The 22,601-nt window shown below is 47.8% G+C and overlaps 1 protein-coding gene and 5 non-coding genes across 6 annotated transcripts in view; all 6 read left to right on the plus strand.

Moving 5' to 3' along the window:
• LOC124976341 (uncharacterized) overlaps positions 1 to 8,787 on the plus strand; it is an 11,196-nt gene extending 2,409 nt beyond the window's left edge. Inside the window, exons 3-7 of the mRNA XM_047539270.1 lie at positions 2,454 to 2,585; positions 4,318 to 4,449; positions 6,183 to 6,314; positions 8,047 to 8,178; positions 8,655 to 8,787. Coding sequence (XP_047395226.1) covers positions 2,454 to 2,585; positions 4,318 to 4,449; positions 6,183 to 6,314; positions 8,047 to 8,178; positions 8,655 to 8,727 — 601 coding nt within the window. The 3' untranslated portion in view covers positions 8,728 to 8,787. The remainder of the gene's footprint in view (positions 1 to 2,453; positions 2,586 to 4,317; positions 4,450 to 6,182; positions 6,315 to 8,046; positions 8,179 to 8,654) is intronic.
• LOC124978436 (small nucleolar RNA SNORD116) lies at positions 784 to 874 on the plus strand. Its single transcript, XR_007107456.1, has one exon. It is a non-coding gene; the product is annotated as a small nucleolar RNA SNORD116 (small nucleolar RNA).
• LOC124978437 (small nucleolar RNA SNORD116) lies at positions 2,649 to 2,739 on the plus strand. The gene has a single exon (XR_007107457.1). It is a non-coding gene; the product is annotated as a small nucleolar RNA SNORD116 (small nucleolar RNA).
• LOC124978439 (small nucleolar RNA SNORD116) lies at positions 4,513 to 4,603 on the plus strand. Its single transcript, XR_007107458.1, has one exon. It is a non-coding gene; the product is annotated as a small nucleolar RNA SNORD116 (small nucleolar RNA).
• LOC124978440 (small nucleolar RNA SNORD116) lies at positions 6,378 to 6,468 on the plus strand. The gene has a single exon (XR_007107459.1). It is a non-coding gene; the product is annotated as a small nucleolar RNA SNORD116 (small nucleolar RNA).
• On the plus strand, positions 8,242 to 8,332 carry LOC124978441 (small nucleolar RNA SNORD116). Its single transcript, XR_007107460.1, has one exon. It is a non-coding gene; the product is annotated as a small nucleolar RNA SNORD116 (small nucleolar RNA).
• Positions 8,788 to 22,601: the final 13,814 nt, after the last annotated feature.

Here is a 22,601-nt window from a genome sequence, read left to right on the forward strand (position 1 = left end):
GTGTGGCGCGTTTGTCCCTGTGTCCTGGGGCAGCCGAGCGTGATGGCACTGAGGGTCTCCCGGAGACCCGTGGATGTGGGCCCGCGTGATGGGGGACGTTGCCGTGTTGAGCTGCAGTAGTTGGTTTGGCAGAGTGGCGTGTCCCAGGGGACCCGGGGCGTACCTGGGGAGCGTGAACTCCCTGGCCATTCCATGGCAGGTGAGGCGCTGTCCCGCGCTTGGCCATGTTGGGGCACTAGGGCTGCTTCCTGGACTTCGGGGCAGACGTAGTCCTGGGTCGCGCTGGACCTCGGTCCCGCTCCACCTGGGCTTGTCAGGCTTCCTGTTGACGGCAGGCGTCATGGTCGCGTTGGGCCTCTGAGTGTGTGCCGGTGACCGTTCCTCGGGGTCCTGTCTCGGGGCTGACATCTCTGGAAGCCTAAGGGCCGCTTTAGTCCTGAGCTGGGGCAGGGACCCCGTGATGGCCGCGACTTCCCGCGGTGCCACCCAGTCGGTAGAGAGAAGGGGGCAAGGCCGAGGAGAGCAGCGCGAGCGTGGATTTTCCTGACGTGCACGTGTGTTCTTCGTCCCTGTTTCTACGCTTGCCAGGGCGCCATGCCGCGGGAGGTTCCCGGGCGAGCTCGGGCTGTGGTGGCGGTGTGAAGAAGAGCAAGGAGGACAGCCCGTCCCCGGCCGCGCGCGTCTCCTCTTGCTGAACCTGGCGCTGCATGGCCTCCCATGGTAAGCTCCTCCTGGCCCCCAGTGAGCCACGCTGGTCACTTTGCAGGTGAGGCTGCCAAGCGTGGATCGATGATGACTCCCACAAAAACATTCCTTGGAAGCTGAACAAAATGAGTGAAAACTCTATACCGTCGTCCTCATCGAACTGAGGTCCACCACGTTGTGCGAGAAGGGCGCAGGCAGGCGGGTGGTGGAGGGGTCAACCTGGCCACATGGTTGAGTGGGGGCTCGGGGGAAATGGGCGTGGCCAGCGGGGGGAGGGTTTTGTGGTCCGAGGCGCAGCCTGTGGTTGCTTGGGCGTGGAGCCCCGTCAGCGCCGGGGCCCCTGGTGCGTGCCCCAGCCGTCGGGTGGCAGGAGAAGGCTTTGGCCTTGTAGGGCGCTTCTGGTCACGGCACCTGAGCACTCTGCTTTTGTGGGCGTACCAGCCTGAGGACCGTGGCGGGCCCGACGGGCACTTGCTCCTCTTTCTGCACAGGAGGTGGTTGTCTGGACGTGTGGCTCCCCATGGCGGGGTTCTAGGTGTCGGGGAGACGCTCGAGGGACCGTAGGCACGGGGTCAAGGCAGGCAGTGGCCAAAGAGAAACAGAAGCGCTAAGGCTCGGGCCCCATAGTTGGCGTTGCCAACGGGAGCGCCACCTTGGCCTTTGCCTGGAGTTGCCGCAGAGGTAGCCCGTGGACTCCCGCGCCCTGTGGGCGGGAGCAGGGCCTCGGGGGCGGCAAAATGTCTCCGAGGTGAGGAGGACAGAAGGCTGGGTGGGACGGCGGACCATTGAAGAAACTGGAAGCAGGGAGACAGAGTCCCACCAATCACGGGTGGGCTGTCGCCGGGCCGCACAGTTGGTGCTGAACCCTGTGACAGATTGTCTTCCCCCTGCCCTTGAGTGGAGAATACTGGTCGGGCCCTGTGTGTCGGTCTGGGTGTCGACTTCGTGGGAAGCGGGGAGCCAAGGCCCTCAGGTGGCCTCTGGGGTAGGTGACGTGGATGTGGACAGTGGCGAATCCTCCTGAGGATCTGTGGTTGTGGGTCCTCGTGACGAGTTGTGGTGTCGGAGGGAGTGATGCCGAGGGAGCTGGCACGCGAGTGGAACACAGATGGGTGGACACGTGCCAGTAGTGGGTGGAGGAAGATCTCCGCTGGGAGGGGTAAGAGTGGCGCGGTTGTCCCTGCGTCCTGGGGCAGCCGAGCGTGATGGCACTGAGGGTCTCCCGGAGACCCGTGGATAGGGGCCGGCGTGGTGGGGAAACTTTCCGTGTTGAGCTTCGGAAGTGTGTTTGGCAGAGTGGGGCGTCCCACGGGAGCTGGGGCGTACCTGGGGAGCCAAGACCCCCTGGCCATCCCGAGCAGGTGAGGCGCTGTCCCGCGGGTGGCCATGTTGGTGCACTAGGGCGGGTTCCTGGACTTCGTGGGAAACGTCCTGGTTCCCGCTCGACCTGGGTCCCGCTCGACCTGGGCTTGTCAGCCTTCCTGTGGACGAAAGGCCTCATGGTCGCGGTGGGCCTCTGAGTGTGTGCCGGTGACCATTCCTCGGGGTCCTGTGTCGGGACTGACGTCTCTGGAAGCCTAAGGGCCGCTTTAGTCCTGAGCTGGGGCAGGGACCCCGTGATGGCCGCGACTTCCCCGCGGTGCCACCCAGTCGGTAGAGAGAAGAGGGCAAGGCCGAGGAGAGCAGCGCGAGCGTGGATTTTCCTGACGTGCACGTGTGTTCTTCGTCCCCGTTTCTACGCTTGCCAGGTCGCCATGCCGCGGGAGGTTCCCGGGCCAGCTCCGGCTGTGGTGGCGGTGTGACGAAGAGCAAGGACGACAGCCCGTCCCCGGCCGCGCGCGTCTCCTCTTGCTGAACCTGGCGCTGCGTGGCCTCCCATGGTAAGCTCCTCCTGGCCCCCAGTGAGCCACGCTGGTCACTTTGCAGGTGAGGCTGCCAAGCGTGGATCGATGATGACTCCCACAAAAACATTCCTTGGAAGCTGAACAAAATGAGTGAAAACTCTATACCGTCGTCCTCATCGAACTGAGGTCCACCACGTTGTGCGAGAAGGGCGCAGTCAGGCGGGTGGTGGAGGGGTCAACCTGGCCACATTGCCGAGTGGGGGCTTGGCGGAAGGGGACGTGGCCGGACTAGGGCGCTTTGTGGTCCGTGGCGCAGCCCGTGGTTTCTTGGGTGTGGGGCCCTGTGGAGCTGGGTCCCCTGGAGCGTGCCCCAGCCGTCGGGTGGCAGGACAAGGCTTTGGCCTTGTAGGGCGCTTCTGGTCACGGGACCTGAGCACTCTGCTTTTGTGGGCGTACCAGGCTGAGGACCGTGGCAGGCCCGACATGGCATGTGCTCCTTTTGCAGCCCAGGAGGTGGTTGTCTGGACGTGGGGTTCCCCGTGGCGCGTTTCTAGGTGTCGGGTAGACACTAGAGGGCGTGTGGGTGCGGGAGCGAGGCAGGCGGTGGCCGAAGAGAATCCGAAGCGCTAAGGCTCGGGCCCCATGGTTGGCGTTGCCAACAGGAGCGCCACCTTGGCCTTTGCCTGGAGGTGCCGCAGAGGTAGCTCGTGGACTCCCGCCCCCTCTGGGCGGGAGCAGTGCCTCGGAGGCGGCCAGATGTCCCCATGGTGAGGAGGACAGAAGCCTGGGTGGGACGGTGGACCTTGGAGGAGACTGGAAGCGGAGACACAGAGTCCCACCAATCGGGGGTGGGCTGTCACCGGGCCACTCGGTGTTGCTGAAACCTGTGACAGATTGTCTTCCCTGTGCCCTTGAGTGGAGAATACTAGTCGGGCCCTGTGTGTCGGTCTGGGTATCGACTTCCCTGGCCAGCTGGGAGCTAAGGACCTCAGGTGGCCTTTGGGGTAGGTGATGTGGATGTGGACAGTGGCGAATCCTCCTGTGGGCCTGTGGTTGTGGGTCCTCGTGACGAGTTGTGGTGTCGGAGGGAGGGATGCTGCGGGCGCTGGCAGGCGTGTTGAGCAGATGGGTGGACACGTGCCAGTAGTGGGTGGAGGAAGATCTCCGCTGGGAGGGGTAAGTGTGGCGCGGTTGTCCCTGTGTCCTGGGGCAGCCGAGCGTGATGGCACTGAGGGTCTCCCGGAGACCCGTGGATGTGGGCCCGCGTGATGGGGGACGTTGCCGTGTTGAGCTGCAGTAGTTGGTTTGGCAGAGTGGCGTGTCCCAGGGGACCCGGGGCGTACCTGGGGAGCGTGAACTCCCTGGCCATTCCATGGCAGGTGAGGCGCTGTCCCGCGCTTGGCCATGTTGGGGCACTAGGGCTGCTTCCTGGACTTCGGGGCAGACGTAGTCCTGGGTCGCGCTGGACCTCGCTCCCGCTCCACCTGGGCTTGTCAGGCTTCCTGTTGACGGCAGGCGTCATGGTCGCGTTGGGCCTCTGAGTGTGTGCCGGTGACCGTTCCTCGGGGTCCTGTCTCGGGGCTGACATCTTTGGAAGCCTAAGGGCCGCTTTAGTCCTGAGCTGGGGCAGGGACCCCGTGATGGCCGCGACTTCCCGCGGTGCCACCCAGTCGGTAGAGAGAAGGGGGCAAGGCCGAGGAGAGCAGCGCGAGCGTGGATTTTCCTGACGTGCACGTGTGTTCTTCGTCCCTGTTTCTACGCTTGCCAGGGCGCCATGCCGCGGGAGGTTCCCGGGCGAGCTCGGGCTGTGGTGGCGGTGTGAAGAAGAGCAAGGAGGACAGGCCACCCCCAGACGCGCGCGTCTCCTCTTGCTGAACCTGGCGCTGCATGGCCTCCCATGGTAAGCTCCTCCTGGCCCCCAGTGAGCCACGCTGGTCACTTTGCAGGTGAGGCTGCCAAGCGTGGATCGATGATGACTCCCACAAAAACATTCCTTGGAAGCTGAACAAAATGAGTGAAAACTCTATACCGTCGTCCTCATCGAACTGAGGTCCACCACGTTGTGCGAGAAGGGCGCAGGCAGGCGGGTGGTGGAGGGGTCAACCTGGCCACATGGTTGAGTGGGGGCTCGGGGGAAATGGGCGTGGCCAGCGGGGGGAGGGTTTTGTGGTCCGAGGCGCAGCCTGTGGTTGCTTGGGCGTGGAGCCCCGTCAGCGCCGGGGCCCCTGGTGCGTGCCCCAGCCGTCGGGTGGCAGGAGAAGGCTTTGGCCTTGTAGGGCGCTTCTGGTCACGGCACCTGAGCACTCTGCTTTTGTGGGCGTACCAGCCTGAGGACCGTGGCGGGCCCGACGGGCACTTGCTCCTCTTTCTGCACAGGAGGTGGTTGTCTCGACGTGTGGCTCCCCATGGCGGGGTTCTAGGTGTCGGGGAGACGCTCGAGGGACCGTAGGCACGGGGTCAAGGCAGGCAGTGGCCAAAGAGAAACAGAAGCGCTAAGGCTCGGGCCCCATAGTTGGCGTTGCCAACGGGCGCGCCACCTTGGCCTTTGCCTGGAGTTGCCGCAGAGGTAGCCCGTGGACTCCCGCGCCCTGTGGGCGGGAGCAGGGCCTCGGGGGCGGCAAAATGTCTCCGAGGTGAGGAGGACAGAAGGCTGGGTGGGACGGCGGACCATTGAAGAAACTGGAAGCAGGGAGACAGAGTCCCACCAATCACGGGTGGGCTGTCGCCGGGCCGCACAGTTGGTGCTGAACCCTGTGACAGATTGTCTTCCCCCTGCCCTTGAGTGGAGAATACTGGTCGGGCCCTGTGTGTCGGTCTGGGTGTCGACTTCGTGGGAAGCGGGGAGCCAAGGCCCTCAGGTGGCCTCTGGGGTAGGTGACGTGGATGTGGACAGTGGCGAATCCTCCTGAGGATCTGTGGTTGTGGGTCCTCGTGACGAGTTGTGGTGTCGGAGGGAGTGATGCCGAGGGAGCTGGCACGCGAGTGGAACACAGATGGGTGGACACGTGCCAGTAGTGGGTGGAGGAAGATCTCCGCTGGGAGGGGTAAGAGTGGCGCGGTTGTCCCTGCGTCCTGGGGCAGCCGAGCGTGATGGCACTGAGGGTCTCCCGGAGACCCGTGGATAGGGGCCGGCGTGGTGGGGAAACTTTCCGTGTTGAGCTTCGGAAGTGTGTTTGGCAGAGTGGGGCGTCCCACGGGAGCTGGGGCGTACCTGGGGAGCCAAGACCCCCTGGCCATCCCGAGCAGGTGAGGCGCTGTCCCGCGGGTGGCCATGTTGGTGCACTAGGGCGGGTTCCTGGACTTCGTGGGAAACGTCCTGGTTCCCGCTCGACCTGGGTCCCGCTCGACCTGGGCTTGTCAGCCTTCCTGTGGACGAAAGGCCTCATGGTCGCGGTGGGCCTCTGAGTGTGTGCCGGTGACCATTCCTCGGGGTCCTGTGTCGGGACTGACGTCTCTGGAAGCCTAAGGGCCGCTTTAGTCCTGAGCTGGGGCAGGGACCCCGTGATGGCCGCGACTTCCCCGCGGTGCCACCCAGTCGGTAGAGAGAAGAGGGCAAGGCCGAGGAGAGCAGCGCGAGCGTGGATTTTCCTGACGTGCACGTGTGTTCTTCGTCCCCGTTTCTACGCTTGCCAGGTCGCCATGCCGCGGGAGGTTCCCGGGCCAGCTCCGGCTGTGGTGGCGGTGTGACGAAGAGCAAGGACGACAGCCCGTCCCCGGCCGCGCGCGTCTCCTCTTGCTGAACCTGGCGCTGCGTGGCCTCCCATGGTAAGCTCCTCCTGGCCCCCAGTGAGCCACGCTGGTCACTTTGCAGGTGAGGCTGCCAAGCGTGGATCGATGATGACTCCCACAAAAACATTCCTTGGAAGCTGAACAAAATGAGTGAAAACTCTATACCGTCGTCCTCATCGAACTGAGGTCCACCACGTTGTGCGAGAAGGGCGCAGTCAGGCGGGTGGTGGAGGGGTCAACCTGGCCACATTGCCGAGTGGGGGCTTGGCGGAAGGGGACGTGGCCGGACTAGGGCGCTTTGTGGTCCGTGGCGCAGCCCGTGGTTTCTTGGGTGTGGGGCCCTGTGGAGCTGGGTCCCCTGGAGCGTGCCCCAGCCGTCGGGTGGCAGGACAAGGCTTTGGCCTTGTAGGGCGCTTCTGGTCACGGGACCTGAGCACTCTGCTTTTGTGGGCGTACCAGGCTGAGGACCGTGGCAGGCCCGACATGGCATGTGCTCCTTTTGCAGCCCAGGAGGTGGTTGTCTGGACGTGGGGTTCCCCGTGGCGCGTTTCTAGGTGTCGGGTAGACACTAGAGGGCGTGTGGGTGCGGGAGCGAGGCAGGCGGTGGCCGAAGAGAATCCGAAGCGCTAAGGCTCGGGCCCCATGGTTGGCGTTGCCAACAGGAGCGCCACCTTGGCCTTTGCCTGGAGGTGCCGCAGAGGTAGCTCGTGGACTCCCGCCCCCTCTGGGCGGGAGCAGTGCCTCGGAGGCGGCCAGATGTCCCCATGGTGAGGAGGACAGAAGCCTGGGTGGGACGGTGGACCTTGGAGGAGACTGGAAGCGGAGACACAGAGTCCCACCAATCGGGGGTGGGCTGTCACCGGGCCACTCGGTGTTGCTGAAACCTGTGACAGATTGTCTTCCCTGTGCCCTTGAGTGGAGAATACTAGTCGGGCCCTGTGTGTCGGTCTGGGTATCGACTTCCCTGGCCAGCTGGGAGCTAAGGACCTCAGGTGGCCTTTGGGGTAGGTGATGTGGATGTGGACAGTGGCGAATCCTCCTGTGGGCCTGTGGTTGTGGGTCCTCGTGACGAGTTGTGGTGTCGGAGGGAGGGATGCTGCGGGCGCTGGCAGGCGTGTTGAGCAGATGGGTGGACACGTGCCAGTAGTGGGTGGAGGAAGATCTCCGCTGGGAGGGGTAAGTGTGGCGCGGTTGTCCCTGTGTCCTGGGGCAGCCGAGCGTGATGGCACTGAGGGTCTCCCGGAGACCCGTGGATGTGGGCCCGCGTGATGGGGGACGTTGCCGTGTTGAGCTGCAGTAGTTGGTTTGGCAGAGTGGCGTGTCCCAGGGGACCCGGGGCGTACCTGGGGAGCGTGAACTCCCTGGCCATTCCATGGCAGGTGAGGCGCTGTCCCGCGCTTGGCCATGTTGGGGCACTAGGGCTGCTTCCTGGACTTCGGGGCAGACGTAGTCCTGGGTCGCGCTGGACCTCGGTCCCGCTCCACCTGGGCTTGTCAGGCTTCCTGTTGACGGCAGGCGTCATGGTCGCGTTGGGCCTCTGAGTGTGTGCCGGTGACCGTTCCTCGGGGTCCTGTCTCGGGGCTGACATCTCTGGAAGCCTAAGGGCCGCTTTAGTCCTGAGCTGGGGCAGGGACCCCGTGATGGCCGCGACTTCCCGCGGTGCCACCCAGTCGGTAGAGAGAAGGGGGCAAGGCCGAGGAGAGCAGCGCGAGCGTGGATTTTCCTGACGTGCACGTGTGTTCTTCGTCCCTGTTTCTACGCTTGCCAGGGCGCCATGCCGCGGGAGGTTCCCGGGCGAGCTCGGGCTGTGGTGGCGGTGTGAAGAAGAGCAAGGAGGACAGCCCGTCCCCGGCCGCGCGCGTCTCCTCTTGCTGAACCTGGCGCTGCATGGCCTCCCATGGTAAGCTCCTCCTGGCCCCCAGTGAGCCACGCTGGTCACTTTGCAGGTGAGGCTGCCAAGCGTGGATCGATGATGACTCCCACAAAAACATTCCTTGGAAGCTGAACAAAATGAGTGAAAACTCTATACCGTCGTCCTCATCGAACTGAGGTCCACCACGTTGTGCGAGAAGGGCGCAGGCAGGCGGGTGGTGGAGGGGTCAACCTGGCCACATGGTTGAGTGGGGGCTCGGGGGAAATGGGCGTGGCCAGCGGGGGGAGGGTTTTGTGGTCCGAGGCGCAGCCTGTGGTTGCTTGGGCGTGGAGCCCCGTCAGCGCCGGGGCCCCTGGTGCGTGCCCCAGCCGTCGGGTGGCAGGAGAAGGCTTTGGCCTTGTAGGGCGCTTCTGGTCACGGCACCTGAGCACTCTGCTTTTGTGGGCGTACCAGCCTGAGGACCGTGGCGGGCCCGACGGGCACTTGCTCCTCTTTCTGCACAGGAGGTGGTTGTCTGGACGTGTGGCTCCCCATGGCGGGGTTCTAGGTGTCGGGGAGACGCTCGAGGGACCGTAGGCACGGGGTCAAGGCAGGCAGTGGCCAAAGAGAAACAGAAGCGCTAAGGCTCGGGCCCCATAGTTGGCGTTGCCAACGGGAGCGCCACCTTGGCCTTTGCCTGGAGTTGCCGCAGAGGTAGCCCGTGGACTCCCGCGCCCTGTGGGCGGGAGCAGGGCCTCGGGGGCGGCAAAATGTCTCCGAGGTGAGGAGGACAGAAGGCTGGGTGGGACGGCGGACCATTGAAGAAACTGGAAGCAGGGAGACAGAGTCCCACCAATCACGGGTGGGCTGTCGCCGGGCCGCACAGTTGGTGCTGAACCCTGTGACAGATTGTCTTCCCCCTGCCCTTGAGTGGAGAATACTGGTCGGGCCCTGTGTGTCGGTCTGGGTGTCGACTTCGTGGGAAGCGGGGAGCCAAGGCCCTCAGGTGGCCTCTGGGGTAGGTGACGTGGATGTGGACAGTGGCGAATCCTCCTGAGGATCTGTGGTTGTGGGTCCTCGTGACGAGTTGTGGTGTCGGAGGGAGTGATGCCGAGGGAGCTGGCACGCGAGTGGAACACAGATGGGTGGACACGTGCCAGTAGTGGGTGGAGGAAGATCTCCGCTGGGAGGGGTAAGAGTGGCGCGGTTGTCCCTGCGTCCTGGGGCAGCCGAGCGTGATGGCACTGAGGGTCTCCCGGAGACCCGTGGATAGGGGCCGGCGTGGTGGGGAAACTTTCCGTGTTGAGCTTCGGAAGTGTGTTTGGCAGAGTGGGGCGTCCCACGGGAGCTGGGGCGTACCTGGGGAGCCAAGACCCCCTGGCCATCCCGAGCAGGTGAGGCGCTGTCCCGCGGGTGGCCATGTTGGTGCACTAGGGCGGGTTCCTGGACTTCGTGGGAAACGTCCTGGTTCCCGCTCGACCTGGGTCCCGCTCGACCTGGGCTTGTCAGCCTTCCTGTGGACGAAAGGCCTCATGGTCGCGGTGGGCCTCTGAGTGTGTGCCGGTGACCATTCCTCGGGGTCCTGTGTCGGGACTGACGTCTCTGGAAGCCTAAGGGCCGCTTTAGTCCTGAGCTGGGGCAGGGACCCCGTGATGGCCGCGACTTCCCCGCGGTGCCACCCAGTCGGTAGAGAGAAGAGGGCAAGGCCGAGGAGAGCAGCGCAAGCATTGATTGTTGAAGAGGCTATCTTTTCTCCATTGCATATTTTTGGCCCCTTTTTCTAGTATGAGAAAATTGTATTTATTGCTTTTGTGTCCATGTCCTCTATTCTGTACCATTGATCCACCTTTCTATTTTGGTTCCAATACCATGCCATTTTTGTTACTTTGCTTTGTAGTAGAGTTGAAGATCTGGTATTGCGATACCCCTGCTTCACTCCTTCTGCCAAGGATTGCTTTAGCTATTCTGGGTTTTTTATTCTTCCAGATGAATTTCATAATTTCTTGCTCTATTTCTTAAGGTACATCATTGGGATTTTAATTGGAATTGCATTGACTCTGTATAGCACTTTTGGTAGTATGTCCATTTTGACAATATTATTTCTTCGTATTCAAGAACATGGGAGATCTTTCCATTTGTAAGGTTTTCTTTAATTTTTTTCTTTAGTGTTCTGTAGTTCTCATTGTAGAGGTCTTTCACCTCTTTTGTGAGATTGATTCCCAAGTATTTTATTTTTTTCGATGCTATTATGAATGGGGTAGTTTTCCTAATTTCTCTTTCTGAAGATTCATCACTTATGTATAAAAATGCATTAAATTTATGTGCATTGATCTTATATCCTGCTACTTTACTGAATTCACTTATGAGTTCTAAAAGTTTTCTGGTGGAATTTCCTGGTTCCTCTAAGTATTTAATCATATCATCAGCAAATAGGGATAGTTTGAGTTCTTCTTTTCCTATTCGTATCCCTTTAATTTCTTTGATCTGTCTAATTGCTCTGGCTAGAGTTTCAAGGATGATATTGAATAGAAGTGGTGAAAGAGGGCATCCCTGCCTTGTTCCAGTTTTTAGGGGGAATTCTTTCAGTTTTTCACCATTTAGAATGATATTAGCCATGGGCTTAGCATAGATGGCCTTTATAATGTTAAGGAATGTTCCCACTATCCCTATTTTTTCTAGTGTTTTGAGCATGAAGGGATGCTGTATTTTATCAAATGCTTTTTCTGTATCTATTGAAATAATCATGTGATTCTTGACTTTAAGTCTATTGATATGGTGAACGACATTTATTGATTTCCTGATGTTGAACCAACCTTGCATCCCTGGGATGAAACCCACTTGATCATGGTGCACTATCTTTTTAATATGTTTTTGTATGCGATTTGCTAAAATTTTTTTGAGAATTTTTGCGTCGATGTTCATTAAGGATATTAGTCTGAAATTTTCTTTCCTCGATGTGTCTCTGTCTGGTTTAGGTATCAGGGTAATATTGGCTTCATAGAATGAGTTTGGGAGGGTTCCCTCCTCTTCTATTTTATGGAATACTTTGAGAAATATTGGAATGAGCTCTTCTTTAAAGGTTTTGTAGAACTCGGTGAGAACCCATCTGGTCCTGGACTTTTCTTTGTTGGTAGGCTTTTGATGACTTCTGTTTCATTACTGGAAATTGGTCTATTTAAATTGTGTATGTCCTCCTCGTTCAGTTTAGGCAATTCATATGTCTCTAGAAACCTGTTGATGTCTTCAAAATTTTCTATTTTGTTGGAGTATAGATTTTCAAAATAGCTTGTAATTATGTTTTGTATTTCAGTCATGTCTGTTGTGATATTTCCTTGTTCATTCCGAATTTTAGTGATTTGGGTTTTCTCCCATCTTCTCTTTGTTAATGTGGCTAAAGGTTTATCAATTTTGTTTATTTTTTCAAAGAACCAACTATTTATTTTGTCAATTTTTTGTATTGTTTCTTTTGTTTCAATTTCGTTGATTTCAGCTCTGAGTTTAACTATTTCCTGTCTTCTACTACTTTTGGTGTTGGTCTGTTCTTCTTTTTCTAGGGCTTTGAGCTGTAGTGATAGGTCGTTTATTTGTTGAGTTTTACTTCTTTTATTAAATGCACTCCATGAAATAAATTTTCCTCTAAGTACTGCTTTAATAGTGTCCCAGAGATTTTGATATGATGTTTCTTTGTTCTCATTTACCTCTAAAAATTTTTTAGTTTCCTTACTAATATCTTCTGTTATCCATTCATCATATAATAGCATATTGTTCAATCTCCAGGTGTTAGAGTTGTTTCTGTTTTTCACTCTTTCCTTTATTTCTAACTTCAATCCATTATGATCTGATAGAATACAAGGTAGTGTCTCTATCTTCTTGTATTTGCTAACATTAGCTTTGTAGCATAATATATGGTCTACTTTAGAGAAGGATTCATGTGCTGCTGAGAAGAAAGTGTATTCGCTCTTGGTTGAATGGTATATTCTATAAATGTCTGTTAAGTCTAAATTATTGATTGTGTTATTGAGATCTATGGTTTCTTTGTTCAATTTTTGTTTGGAAGATCTGTCCAGTGGTGAGAGACGCGTGTTAAAATCACCTAGTATTATTGTGTTATGGTCTATTTGCTTTCTAAAATTGAGAAGGATTTGTTTGACATACATGGATGAGCCACTGTTTGGGGCATAGATGTTTATGATTGTTATATCTTGCTGATTTATGCTTCCCTTAAGCAGTATGAAATATCCTTCTTTATCCCTTCTGACTAACTTTGGCTTGAAGTCCACATTATCTGAAATGAGGATGGATACTCCAGCTTTTTTGCTGAGTCCATGTGCATGGTATGTTTTTCCCCATCCTTTTACCTTTAGTCTTTGGGTGTCTCTTTCTATGAGGTGAGTCTGTTGCAGGCAACATATTGTTGGATCTTTCTTTTTAATCCAATCTGCCAGTCTATGTCTTTTGATTGATGAATTCAGGCCATTAGCATTCAGGGTTATTATTGAGATATGATTTGTATTCCCGGTCATTTTATTCATATTTAAAATTTTATTTATTTATTTATTTTTTGGACACAACTTGGTTCCTCCTTTATTTGACAGTTCCTTTAGGATAATTTCTCCCTTTGCTGATTTGCTTCTTTGTTTTTTATCTCTTCCTCATGGAATATTTTGCTGAGAATATTCTGTAATGCTGGTTTTCTTTTTGTAAATTCTTTTTACTTTTGTTTATCATGGAATGATTTTATTTCATCATCAAATTTGAAGGTAAGTTTTGCTGGGTATAAGATTCTTGGGTGGCATCCATTTTCTTTCAGAGCTTGAAAAATGTTCCAGGCTCTTCTAGCTTTTAGGGTCTGGATTGAAAAATCTGCTGATATCCGTATTGGTTTCCCCCTGAATGTAATTTGGTTCTTTTCTCTCACAGCCTTTAAAATTCTGTCTTTATTTTGTATGTTAGGTATTTTCATTATAATGTGCCTTGGTGTGGGTCTGTTGTAATTTTGTGTATTTGGAGTCCTATAAGCGTCTTGAACTTGATTTTCCATTTCATTCTTCAGATTTGGGAAATTTTCTGATATTATTTCTTCAAATAGATTGTTCATTCCTTTGGTTTGTTTCTCTAAGCCTTCCTCAATCCCAATAATTCTCAAATTTGACCTTTTCATGATATCCCATAGTTCTTGGAGATTCTGTTCATGATTTCTTACCATCTTCTCTGTTTGTTCAACTTTGTTTTCAAGGTTAAATATTTTGTCTTCAATGTCTGAGGTTCTGTCTTCCAGGTGTTCTATCCTATTGGTTATGCTTTCTATGGAGTTCTTAATTTGGTTTATTGTTTCCTTCATTTCAAGGATTTCTGTTTGTTTTTTTTTTCAATATCTCTAACTCTTTATTGAAATGATCTTTTGCTTCCTGTATTTGCTCTTTTAACTGTCGATTGGTGCGATCATTCAATGCCTGCATTTGCTCTTTCATCTCATCATTCAATGCCTGCATTTGCTCTTTCATCTCATCGTTTGCTTCCCTGATCATTTTAATTATGTACATTCTGAACTCCCTTTCTGTCATTTCTTCTGCCACGCTGTCGTTGGATTTTATTGATGTAACATCTAGATTTGTATGGGGCATTTTCTTCCCTTGTTTTCTCATATTGTTCAGGAATCACTGGGTCATTAAGATATTGCAGATTTCCTCTATTGACTTATAATGTCCCTGAAGATCACTAGTATATCCCCTCTTATCCTTCAGTAGCCTGACGTCTTGGAGGAAGTTGGTAATGCGGTGCTCCACAAGTAAGCTGCCTCTCTAGGGGTGTTGACCCTCAGGTGGGGTATATTCCTTGATAGTGGGCAGAGGTGCCTCCACTTGTTGACCAATGGTCATCCAAAGGGGAACTAGGCTGCGGGCTGAGGCAAGGCCTGTTTGTGCCTGTGTCTCTGGTTTTACTGTCCTTGTGGGAAAACCTCACCCGGCCGGGAAGACTCACTCGGTGGGGAGGTCTCGCTGGTCAGTTCCCCTCCTAGAGGTTCCCCTCAATCTACAACTACCGCCTGGGCTGGGCTGCCTTCCTCTGCAACGTTCCCAGGGGCCCGGACCTACCTCCTGGGCCTGGGAGCCTCACCCTTCGCAGCCGAGTCTCCTTAGGCTGCCTCTCCTCAGAGAATCTGCCGGCATTCCTGGAACCTTCGCTCCGCCCTAAGCGTGTCTCTGTGCGGCTCTTCCACCAAGAAGCTGCCTAGGTCCTGGGGCCCTGCTCTGCACCTAATCGCCTGCCTATGCGGCCCCTCCTCTGAGCCACCACCTGGAGCCCCGTACAATAGCTCCGAGTCCCAGAGACCCGCCACACACCTCTTCCTCCAGACAGCCGCCCGGTGTTCCGACGTAGTCACTAGGAGTCCAAGCAACTCACTTCGCGTCTCCTCCTGCTGCCAACCACCCATAGCCCTAGGCAGTCACTCCGAGTCCACGTGACCCACCCTGTTCCTCCTCCTCCTCGGGGTAGGCCCCCGGATGTTCAGGAGTGGTCGCTTTGAGTCCAAACAAATCACCACTCGCCTCCTCCTCTGAGCAGCCACCCGGAGCTCTGATGCAGTCACTCCTAGACCAAGCGACCCGCTGCGCTTCTCCTCCTCCTCCTGGCAGCCCCCCGGTGTTCAGAAGCGGTCGCTCTGTGTCTAAACAGCTCGCCATGCAGCTCCTCCTCAGGCAGCCGTCCGGAGCCCCAGCGGTTGCTCTGAGTCTAAGCGCTGTGCTGAGCAGCCACCTCTACGATGTTCTCAGTTGTCCGAGTTCACCACTCCAGCCGGTATCTCTTAACCAACCTCTTTCTATCCTCTCACCTTCTCAGCTTCTAGTAATCATTGCTTTATAGTCAACTCAACTTTTTCTAGCTTTTTAATGTGGGCAAGAACCTACAGAATTTGTCTTTCTTTGTCTGACTTATTTCATTTAAGAAAATGTCCTCCAGTTCCATCTATTTTGGTGCAAATGACAGAATTTTATTTTTCTTTATGGCTGAATAATATCCATTATATATAATTTTTAATCTCAACATTTTTAAATCTCTTTAACACATCAGTGGGTACTTAAGTTGGTTCCATTTCTTAATTATTGTGAATATTGCTTCAATAAATATGGAAATGCAGGTATCTCTGATATGTTAATATAATGATTTTATTTTTTTGATATATTGATTTTATTTCTTTTGAGTATATACCCAAAAACAAAGTTGTTTGATCATATGGTTGATCTATTTACAGTTTTTAAGGAACCTTTATACTGTTCTCCATAGTGGCTACAACTACTTTATATTCCTACCAACCATGTGTAAGAGTTCCTTTGACTCCCCATCTTTACCACCAATTGTTATTTTTTTCTTTCTGATAAAAGATAATATTCATCCTAACTGGGTGAGATAATATCTCATTGGGTTTGATTTGCAGTTCCCTGATAGCTATGACAGTGTGTAATTTTTTATAATAATTTTTTCTTTGTATATTTTGTAGCTCTTTAGGTATATGGATATATAGTATTGTTATATATTCTTGATTAATCATTCTCATCATCATATTTCTTCATTCTCTATAATACTATTGCAAAGTTTACTTTGATACCAATGCAGCTGTATAAGCCTTTGTTTGATTTGTTTGCATATGTCTTTTTCCTTCTATTTATTTTTAATCTCTGTCTCTATATTTGAAGTCAGTTTCTTATGTGCAATATGCTATTATTTGTAGGTAGCTGACAATTTCCATCTTTTATACAGGGTTTTAGTCAATTTACATTTAAGCAATTATTGACATACTTTATGAACTGCATCTTATTTTTATTATTAGCTTATTCATTATCATTTTAAGTTAGTTGTAGCTCTAGGATTTACATATATAACTTTATTGACTCAAAATCTAAATTCAAATCATCCTGTTCCACTTTGTAGAGGTTTATGCAAAAGTCTAAAAAATTTACAATAACGTAATTCTATTTTATCTATTTTTGGTAAAATCTCATACCTTTTATTTTTAGGTATATAAGTAATAGAAAGAAAACAATAAATAGTTACATATACAAAAATAATTTTTTCTTTGGCTAGTCAGTGATCTTTTTAATTTTTTAATTTTTACAATTAAAATGCATATAACAATTTATATTAATATATAATTTCATATATACTATAAATTTAAAAATATATTTAACATAAACTTTAGCAACTTCACCATTTTTAAGTGTACAATTTGATGGCATAAAGTACATTTACATCATTATGCAAGAGCATGCCATCCAACCCAAGAATTCTTAAATTTTCCAGTTTATTTTTATTTGTTATTTTTAGATATACATGACAGTAGAGTGTATTTTGACATATTATACATACATACATAGAATATAACTTATTCTAATTAGGATCACTTCTTGTGGTTATATGTGATTTGGAGTTTCACAAGTGTGTATTCATATATGAACCTAGGAAAGTTTTGTCTGATTCATTCTACTCTCTTTCCTAATCCCATCAACCCTCCCTTCCCTTCATTCCCCTTTGTCTAATTTAATAAACTTTTATTATTTTCTACCCCCACTAATTGTGTGTCAGCATCCACATATCAGAAAGAACATTTTGCCTTTGCTTTTTGGAATTGGTGTATTTCACTTAACATGATTGTCTCCAGCTCCATCCTTTTACTGGCAAAAGTCATAAAATGATTCTTCTTTATGACTAAGTAATATTCCAATGTGTATACATACCACATTTTCTTTATCCATTCAATTGCGGAATGGCATCTAGTTTGGTTCTATAGCTTTGCTATTGTGAATTGAGCTACTATAAACATCAATGTTGCTGTGTCACTATAGTATGCTGATTTTAAGTCCTTTGGATTTATACTAAGGAGTGGGATAACTGGGTCAAATGGTGATTCCCTTCCAAGTTTTCTGAGGAATCTCCATACTGCTTTCCATAGTGATTGCACCAATTTGCAGTTCCACCAGCAATGTGTGAGGGTAACTTTTCTCCTACATCTCACCAATATTTATTGTTACTGGTATTCTTGATAATTGCCATTCTGACTGGAGTGAGATGGAATCTCAATGAGGTTTTAATTTGCATTTCTCTAGTTGCTAGAGATGTTGAACATTTTTTCATATATTTGTTGATCATTTGTATTTCTTCTTCTGCAAAGTGCCTGTTCAGTTCCTTTGCCCATTTATTAATTGGGTTATTTCTTGTTATGGTGTTAAGTGTTTTGAGTTCTTTGTATGTCCTGGAGATTAATGCTATATCTGAGATGCAGGTGGCAAAGATTTTCTCCCATTCTCTAAACTCTTTATTGTTTCCTTTGATGTGAAGATTTTTAGTTTGATACCATCCCATTTGTTGATTCTTAATTTTACTCCTTGCGTTTCAGAAGACTTGTTGAGGAAGTCAGTTCCTAAGCCAACATGATGGAGAATTGGTCCTACTTTTTCTTCTAGAAGGTTGAGGGTGTCTAGTCTAATGCCTAGGTCCTTAAGCTACTTTTAGTTAAGTTTTGTGGAGAGTGATTGATAGGGGTTCAATTTTATTCTGCTACATATCGATTTCCAGTTTTCCCTGCACCATTTGTTGATAAGGCTATCTTTTCTCCAGTATATGTTTATGGTGCCTTTGTCTAATATGAAATAACTGTATTTATGTAGGTTTATCTCTGTGTTTTCTTTTCTGTACCATTTGTTTTTGTCTGTTTTGGTGTCAATACCATGCCATTGTTGTTGCTATAACTTGGTAGAATAATTTAAGGTCTGGTATTGTTATGCCTCCTGCTTCATTTTTCTCACTAAGGATTGCTTTAGCTATTCTGGGCCTCTTATTTTTTCAAATGTATTTCTTGACTGCCTTTTCTATTTCTATGAAGAATGTCATTGGAATGTGAATAGGAACTGCATTAAATCTGTATATCACTTTGGTAGTATGGCCATTTTGACAATATTAACTCTGCCTATCCAAGAACATGGGAGATCTTTCCATCTTCTAAGGGCTTCTTCAATTTCTTTCTTTAGTGTTCTGTAGTTTTTATTGTAGCGGTCTTTTACCTCTTTGGTTAGATTGATTACCAAGGGTTTTTTTGAGGCTATTGTGAATGGAATAGTTTCCCTAATTTCTCTTTCAGCTGATTCACCATCATTGTTGCATAGGAACACAATTGACTTATGGGTATTAATTATATCCTGCTACTATGCTGAATTTGTTTATGAATTCTAATAGTTTTCTGGTGGAGTTTTGCATCTTCTAAATATAGAATCAAGTCATTAGCAAATAGGGATAGTGTGATGTCTTCTTTTCCTATTCATATCCATTTAATTTCATTCTTTTGTCTAATTGCTCTGGCTAGGGTTTCATGGACTATGTTGAATAAAAGTGGTGAAAGTGGGCATCCCTGTCTTGTTCCAATTTTTAGAGGAATGCTTTCAGTGTTTTTTTTTTCCATTTAGAATGATGTTGGCCTTGAGTTTAGCACATATAACAATGATGAGGTATGCTCCTACTATCCCTAGTATTCCTAGTGTTTTGAACAAAATGGATGCTGAGTGTTATCAAATGCTGTTTGTTTTTTTTCTTTTTTGCGTCTCTTGAGATAATCATGTGATTCTTGTCTTTCTGTCCATTTATTGATTTCCATATGTTGAACCAACTGGGACGAACCCCACTTGATCGTGGTGCACTATCTTTTTAATACATTTTTGTCTGCAGTTTGCCAGTATTTTATTAAGAATTTTTACATCTATGTTCATCAGGGATATTGATCTGAAGTTTTCTTTCTTTGATGAGTCTTTGTCTAGCCATGCTATGAGGGTGATACTAGCTTCATAGAGAGTTTGGAAGGATTCTCTCCTTTTCTATTTCATGGAATAATTTGAAGAGTATTAGTGTAAGTTCATCTTTGATGGTCTGGTATAACTTGGCTGAGAATTCTTCTGGTTCTGGGCTTTTCTTTGCATTTGATGGTGTCTTCAATTTCATTTCTAGAAATTGATCTCTTTAAATTTTTTACATCCTCCTGATTCCATTTGTGTAGGTCATTTGTTGATGTCTTCATGATTTTCTATTTTATTGGTGTATATATTTTCAAAATAGTTTCAGATATCATTTATATTTCAGTAGTGTTTTGGTGATATTTCCTTTATTATCATGAATTTTAGCAATTTGAGTTTTCTCTCTTTGTTGGCTTACCTATAAGTTTTTTTTTTATAGAACCAATTTTTTGTTTTATTGATTGTTTTGAATTTTTTTTTTGTTTGTTTTAATTTCATTGATTTCAACTCTGCTTTTGGTGTTAATTTGTTCCCTTTTTTTCCCTAGGGCTTTGAGATCTACTATTAGGTTATTTATTTATTTGGTGACTTTCTATTCTCTTAATGAATTAGCATAATGCAATGAACTTTCCTCTTAACACTGCCTTCATAATATGCCAGAGATTTTAATATGTTGTATCATTACTCTCATTTACCTCTATTTTTTTTTTCATCCCTGATTTCTTTTGCTACGCATTGGTCATTCAAAAGCATGTTTTCAGTCTCCATGTGTTAGAATAGTTCCTATTTTTTAAATTTTATCATTGATTTCTAATTTCATTCCATTATGATCTGATAGAATACAAGATCACTGTTATTTGTGATTTGCTAAGAGTTTCTTTGTGGACTAAGATATGGTCTATTTTAGAGAAGGATCTGGGTGCTGCTAAAAAGGGAATGTATTTAGTCATTGATGGATAAAATATTTTATTTGTCTCTTAAGTCTAATTTATTCATTGTATTTGTTAGTTATATAGCTTCTTTATTCAGTTTTTGTTTGGTGGATCTATCCAGTGATGAGAGAGGCATATTAAAGTCCCCAGTATTATTGTGTTGTGGTCTAATTGATTCCTAAAATTAAGAAGGGTATGTCTGATGTATGTAGACACTACATAAATATCTAGAATTGTTATGTCTTGTTGATGTATAATTCCCGTAAGCAGTATGAAATGGCCTTCTCTGTCCCTTTTGATTAACTTTGTCTTGAAATCTACTTTATCTGATATAAGGATAGAAAACCTTGCTTGTTTATGAGTTACATGTGAATGATATGATTTTTCCTATCCTTTTACCTTCAGTCTATGGATGTCTTCGCCTCTGAGGTCAGTCTCTTGGAGACAGCACATTTTTGGGTCTTGTTTTTAAATCCAATCTGCCAGTCTGTGTCTTTTGATTAATGAGTTTAGGCCATTTACTTCAATGTTATTACTGAGATATGATTTTTATTCCTTGTCATTTTGATTTATTCTGGCTTTTCATTTCAATTAGTTTCTCCTTTGATTGACTATTCTTCTAGTGTAGTTCTTTCCTTTGCTGTTTTTCACTTTTATTTTTCATTTCTTCTTCAAGAAATATTTTATTGAGTATTTTTTTAGTGCAGACTTTCTAATTGTGAATTCTTTTAACTTTTGCTTATCATGGAAGGTCTTTATTTCATCATCAATTCTGAAGCTTAATTTTGCTGGTCTAGTATTCTTGGTTGGCATCCATTTTCTTTCAGAGCTTTGTATATATTATTCCAAGACCTCCTAGCTTTGAGGGTCCGAGTTGAAAAATCTGCTGAGATCTGGATTGGTTTCCCTCTAAGTGTGACCTGTCATTTTTCTATGGCAGCTGTTAAAATTCTATCCTTTTTTTTTGTATTTTAGGCATTTTCATAATCATGTGCCTTGGTATGGTTCTGTTGTAATTTTGTATATTTGGGATCTGTGTGCCTCCTGTATTTGATTTTCCATTTCATTTTAAGGTTTAGGATATTTGCAGATATTATTTCATCGAAAAGACTATCCATTCCTTTGATTTGTATCTCCAAGCCTTCAACTACCTGATAAATCTTAAGTGTGGTCTTTTCATGTTATCCCATATTTCTTGGAAGTTCTGTTCAGGGTCTCTTAATGCCTTTTCTCCATGCTCTACTTTATTTTTAAGATTACATGTTTTGTCTTCATTGCCTGAACCTCTGTCTTCTAAGTGGTCTAATGTGCTGGTGATGCTTTCCAATGAATTTTTAATTTGGTTTACTTATTCCTTTATTTTGAGGATTTCTGACTGATTCTTCTTCAAGATCTCTATTTCCTTCTTGTATTCTTCGCTCTGATTTTATTTCTTTTTCTAACATGGATATGTATACATGTATGTATATATGTGTGTATATATATATGTATTTTAGATATGTAGGCATATATATATATATATATATATATATATATATATATATATCTGTAGATGGGCACAATATCTTTATTTATTATCTTTACTTATTTATTTTTATGTGGTGCTGAGGATTCAACCCAGTGCCTCACATGTGCTCAGCAAGTGCTCTACCACTGAGCTACAACTCCAGCCCCCTGATTTCATTTATGTCATCTTTTTACATCTTAGGTAGATAAGTTTAACCATGAGATTTCTGAATTCCATTTCTGATATTTCCTCCACTGTGGTGTCAAGGGAGTCTATTATCTGTGTTATTTGGGACAGTTTGTTCCCTTGCTTTTCCATATTATTTGTGTATCTACCCATCTCTCTGGATGGATCTGAAGCTGTAGTTTCTATCTTATAAGTTTATAGTATCCTTCTATGTTACTAAGTACCTCACAGATTGGTGCTAGGGAGTCCAGTGAGAGCAACAGTCTATGCAAACAATATACAACAGTAGACTAGGTACTTAGTTCCTATTTTGAGATCTACAGTCTTAATTAGTACAATATTCAGAAATAGGATCAGCAATTTCCATTAGTAAAAACAGTAAATAATCATGAATTATGTTTGGCTTAAAATCAAATAATAGGTGTTGTCTATGAATTCTACCATATTAATTATTGCTCTGGCATTGGTGATAGGGGCATTATATATATCAGTTAGTATTAAGAGGTGATAAGGATAGAGTTTAATATGAGGAAAGAAGATAAGATAGGAGGGTAGAAAAGTATTTTCAATTTCAAAGGGTGAATAGCCCAAATGCCGTGGTAACTTAGGATATTTTATTAGTGAGAAAGGGAAAGATAAAATAGAATATAAAGGAGGAGAGAGAGAATGGAATTTGGCTGTCAGCAATAGAAAATAGCAAACAGAGACAAGGGACATAGAGTAGTGGCAACAACTATACAAGACAAAATCAAAATATACTAAATAAAAACCATAACCCTCAAAATAAGAGAGTGAAAAAATTACACCTCAAAATAAAAAGGAACAATCTTGGTGAAATGTTAAGAAATTAAGGAGTTGTTTCCACTGTGGTGGACAAAATAGTAAGCATAGGTACTTGCTGTCTGTACCAAATTGATTTTCTTTTTGTTTCTTTTTGAGAATAAATAAGTGTAAGAGTATGGGTCATAGGCTGTTGAGTCCTTCTTTTTTATTGTGTTGCTCACTGAGTTGAAGACTGGGATTTAAGACTTCCCAGTTTCCCTTCTGGGGAGATTAGCATGGTTGGGC

This window comes from Sciurus carolinensis, chromosome 2 (genome assembly GCF_902686445.1).
Source record: "Sciurus carolinensis chromosome 2, mSciCar1.2, whole genome shotgun sequence".
NCBI classification, from domain to species: Eukaryota; Metazoa; Chordata; class Mammalia; order Rodentia; family Sciuridae; genus Sciurus; species Sciurus carolinensis.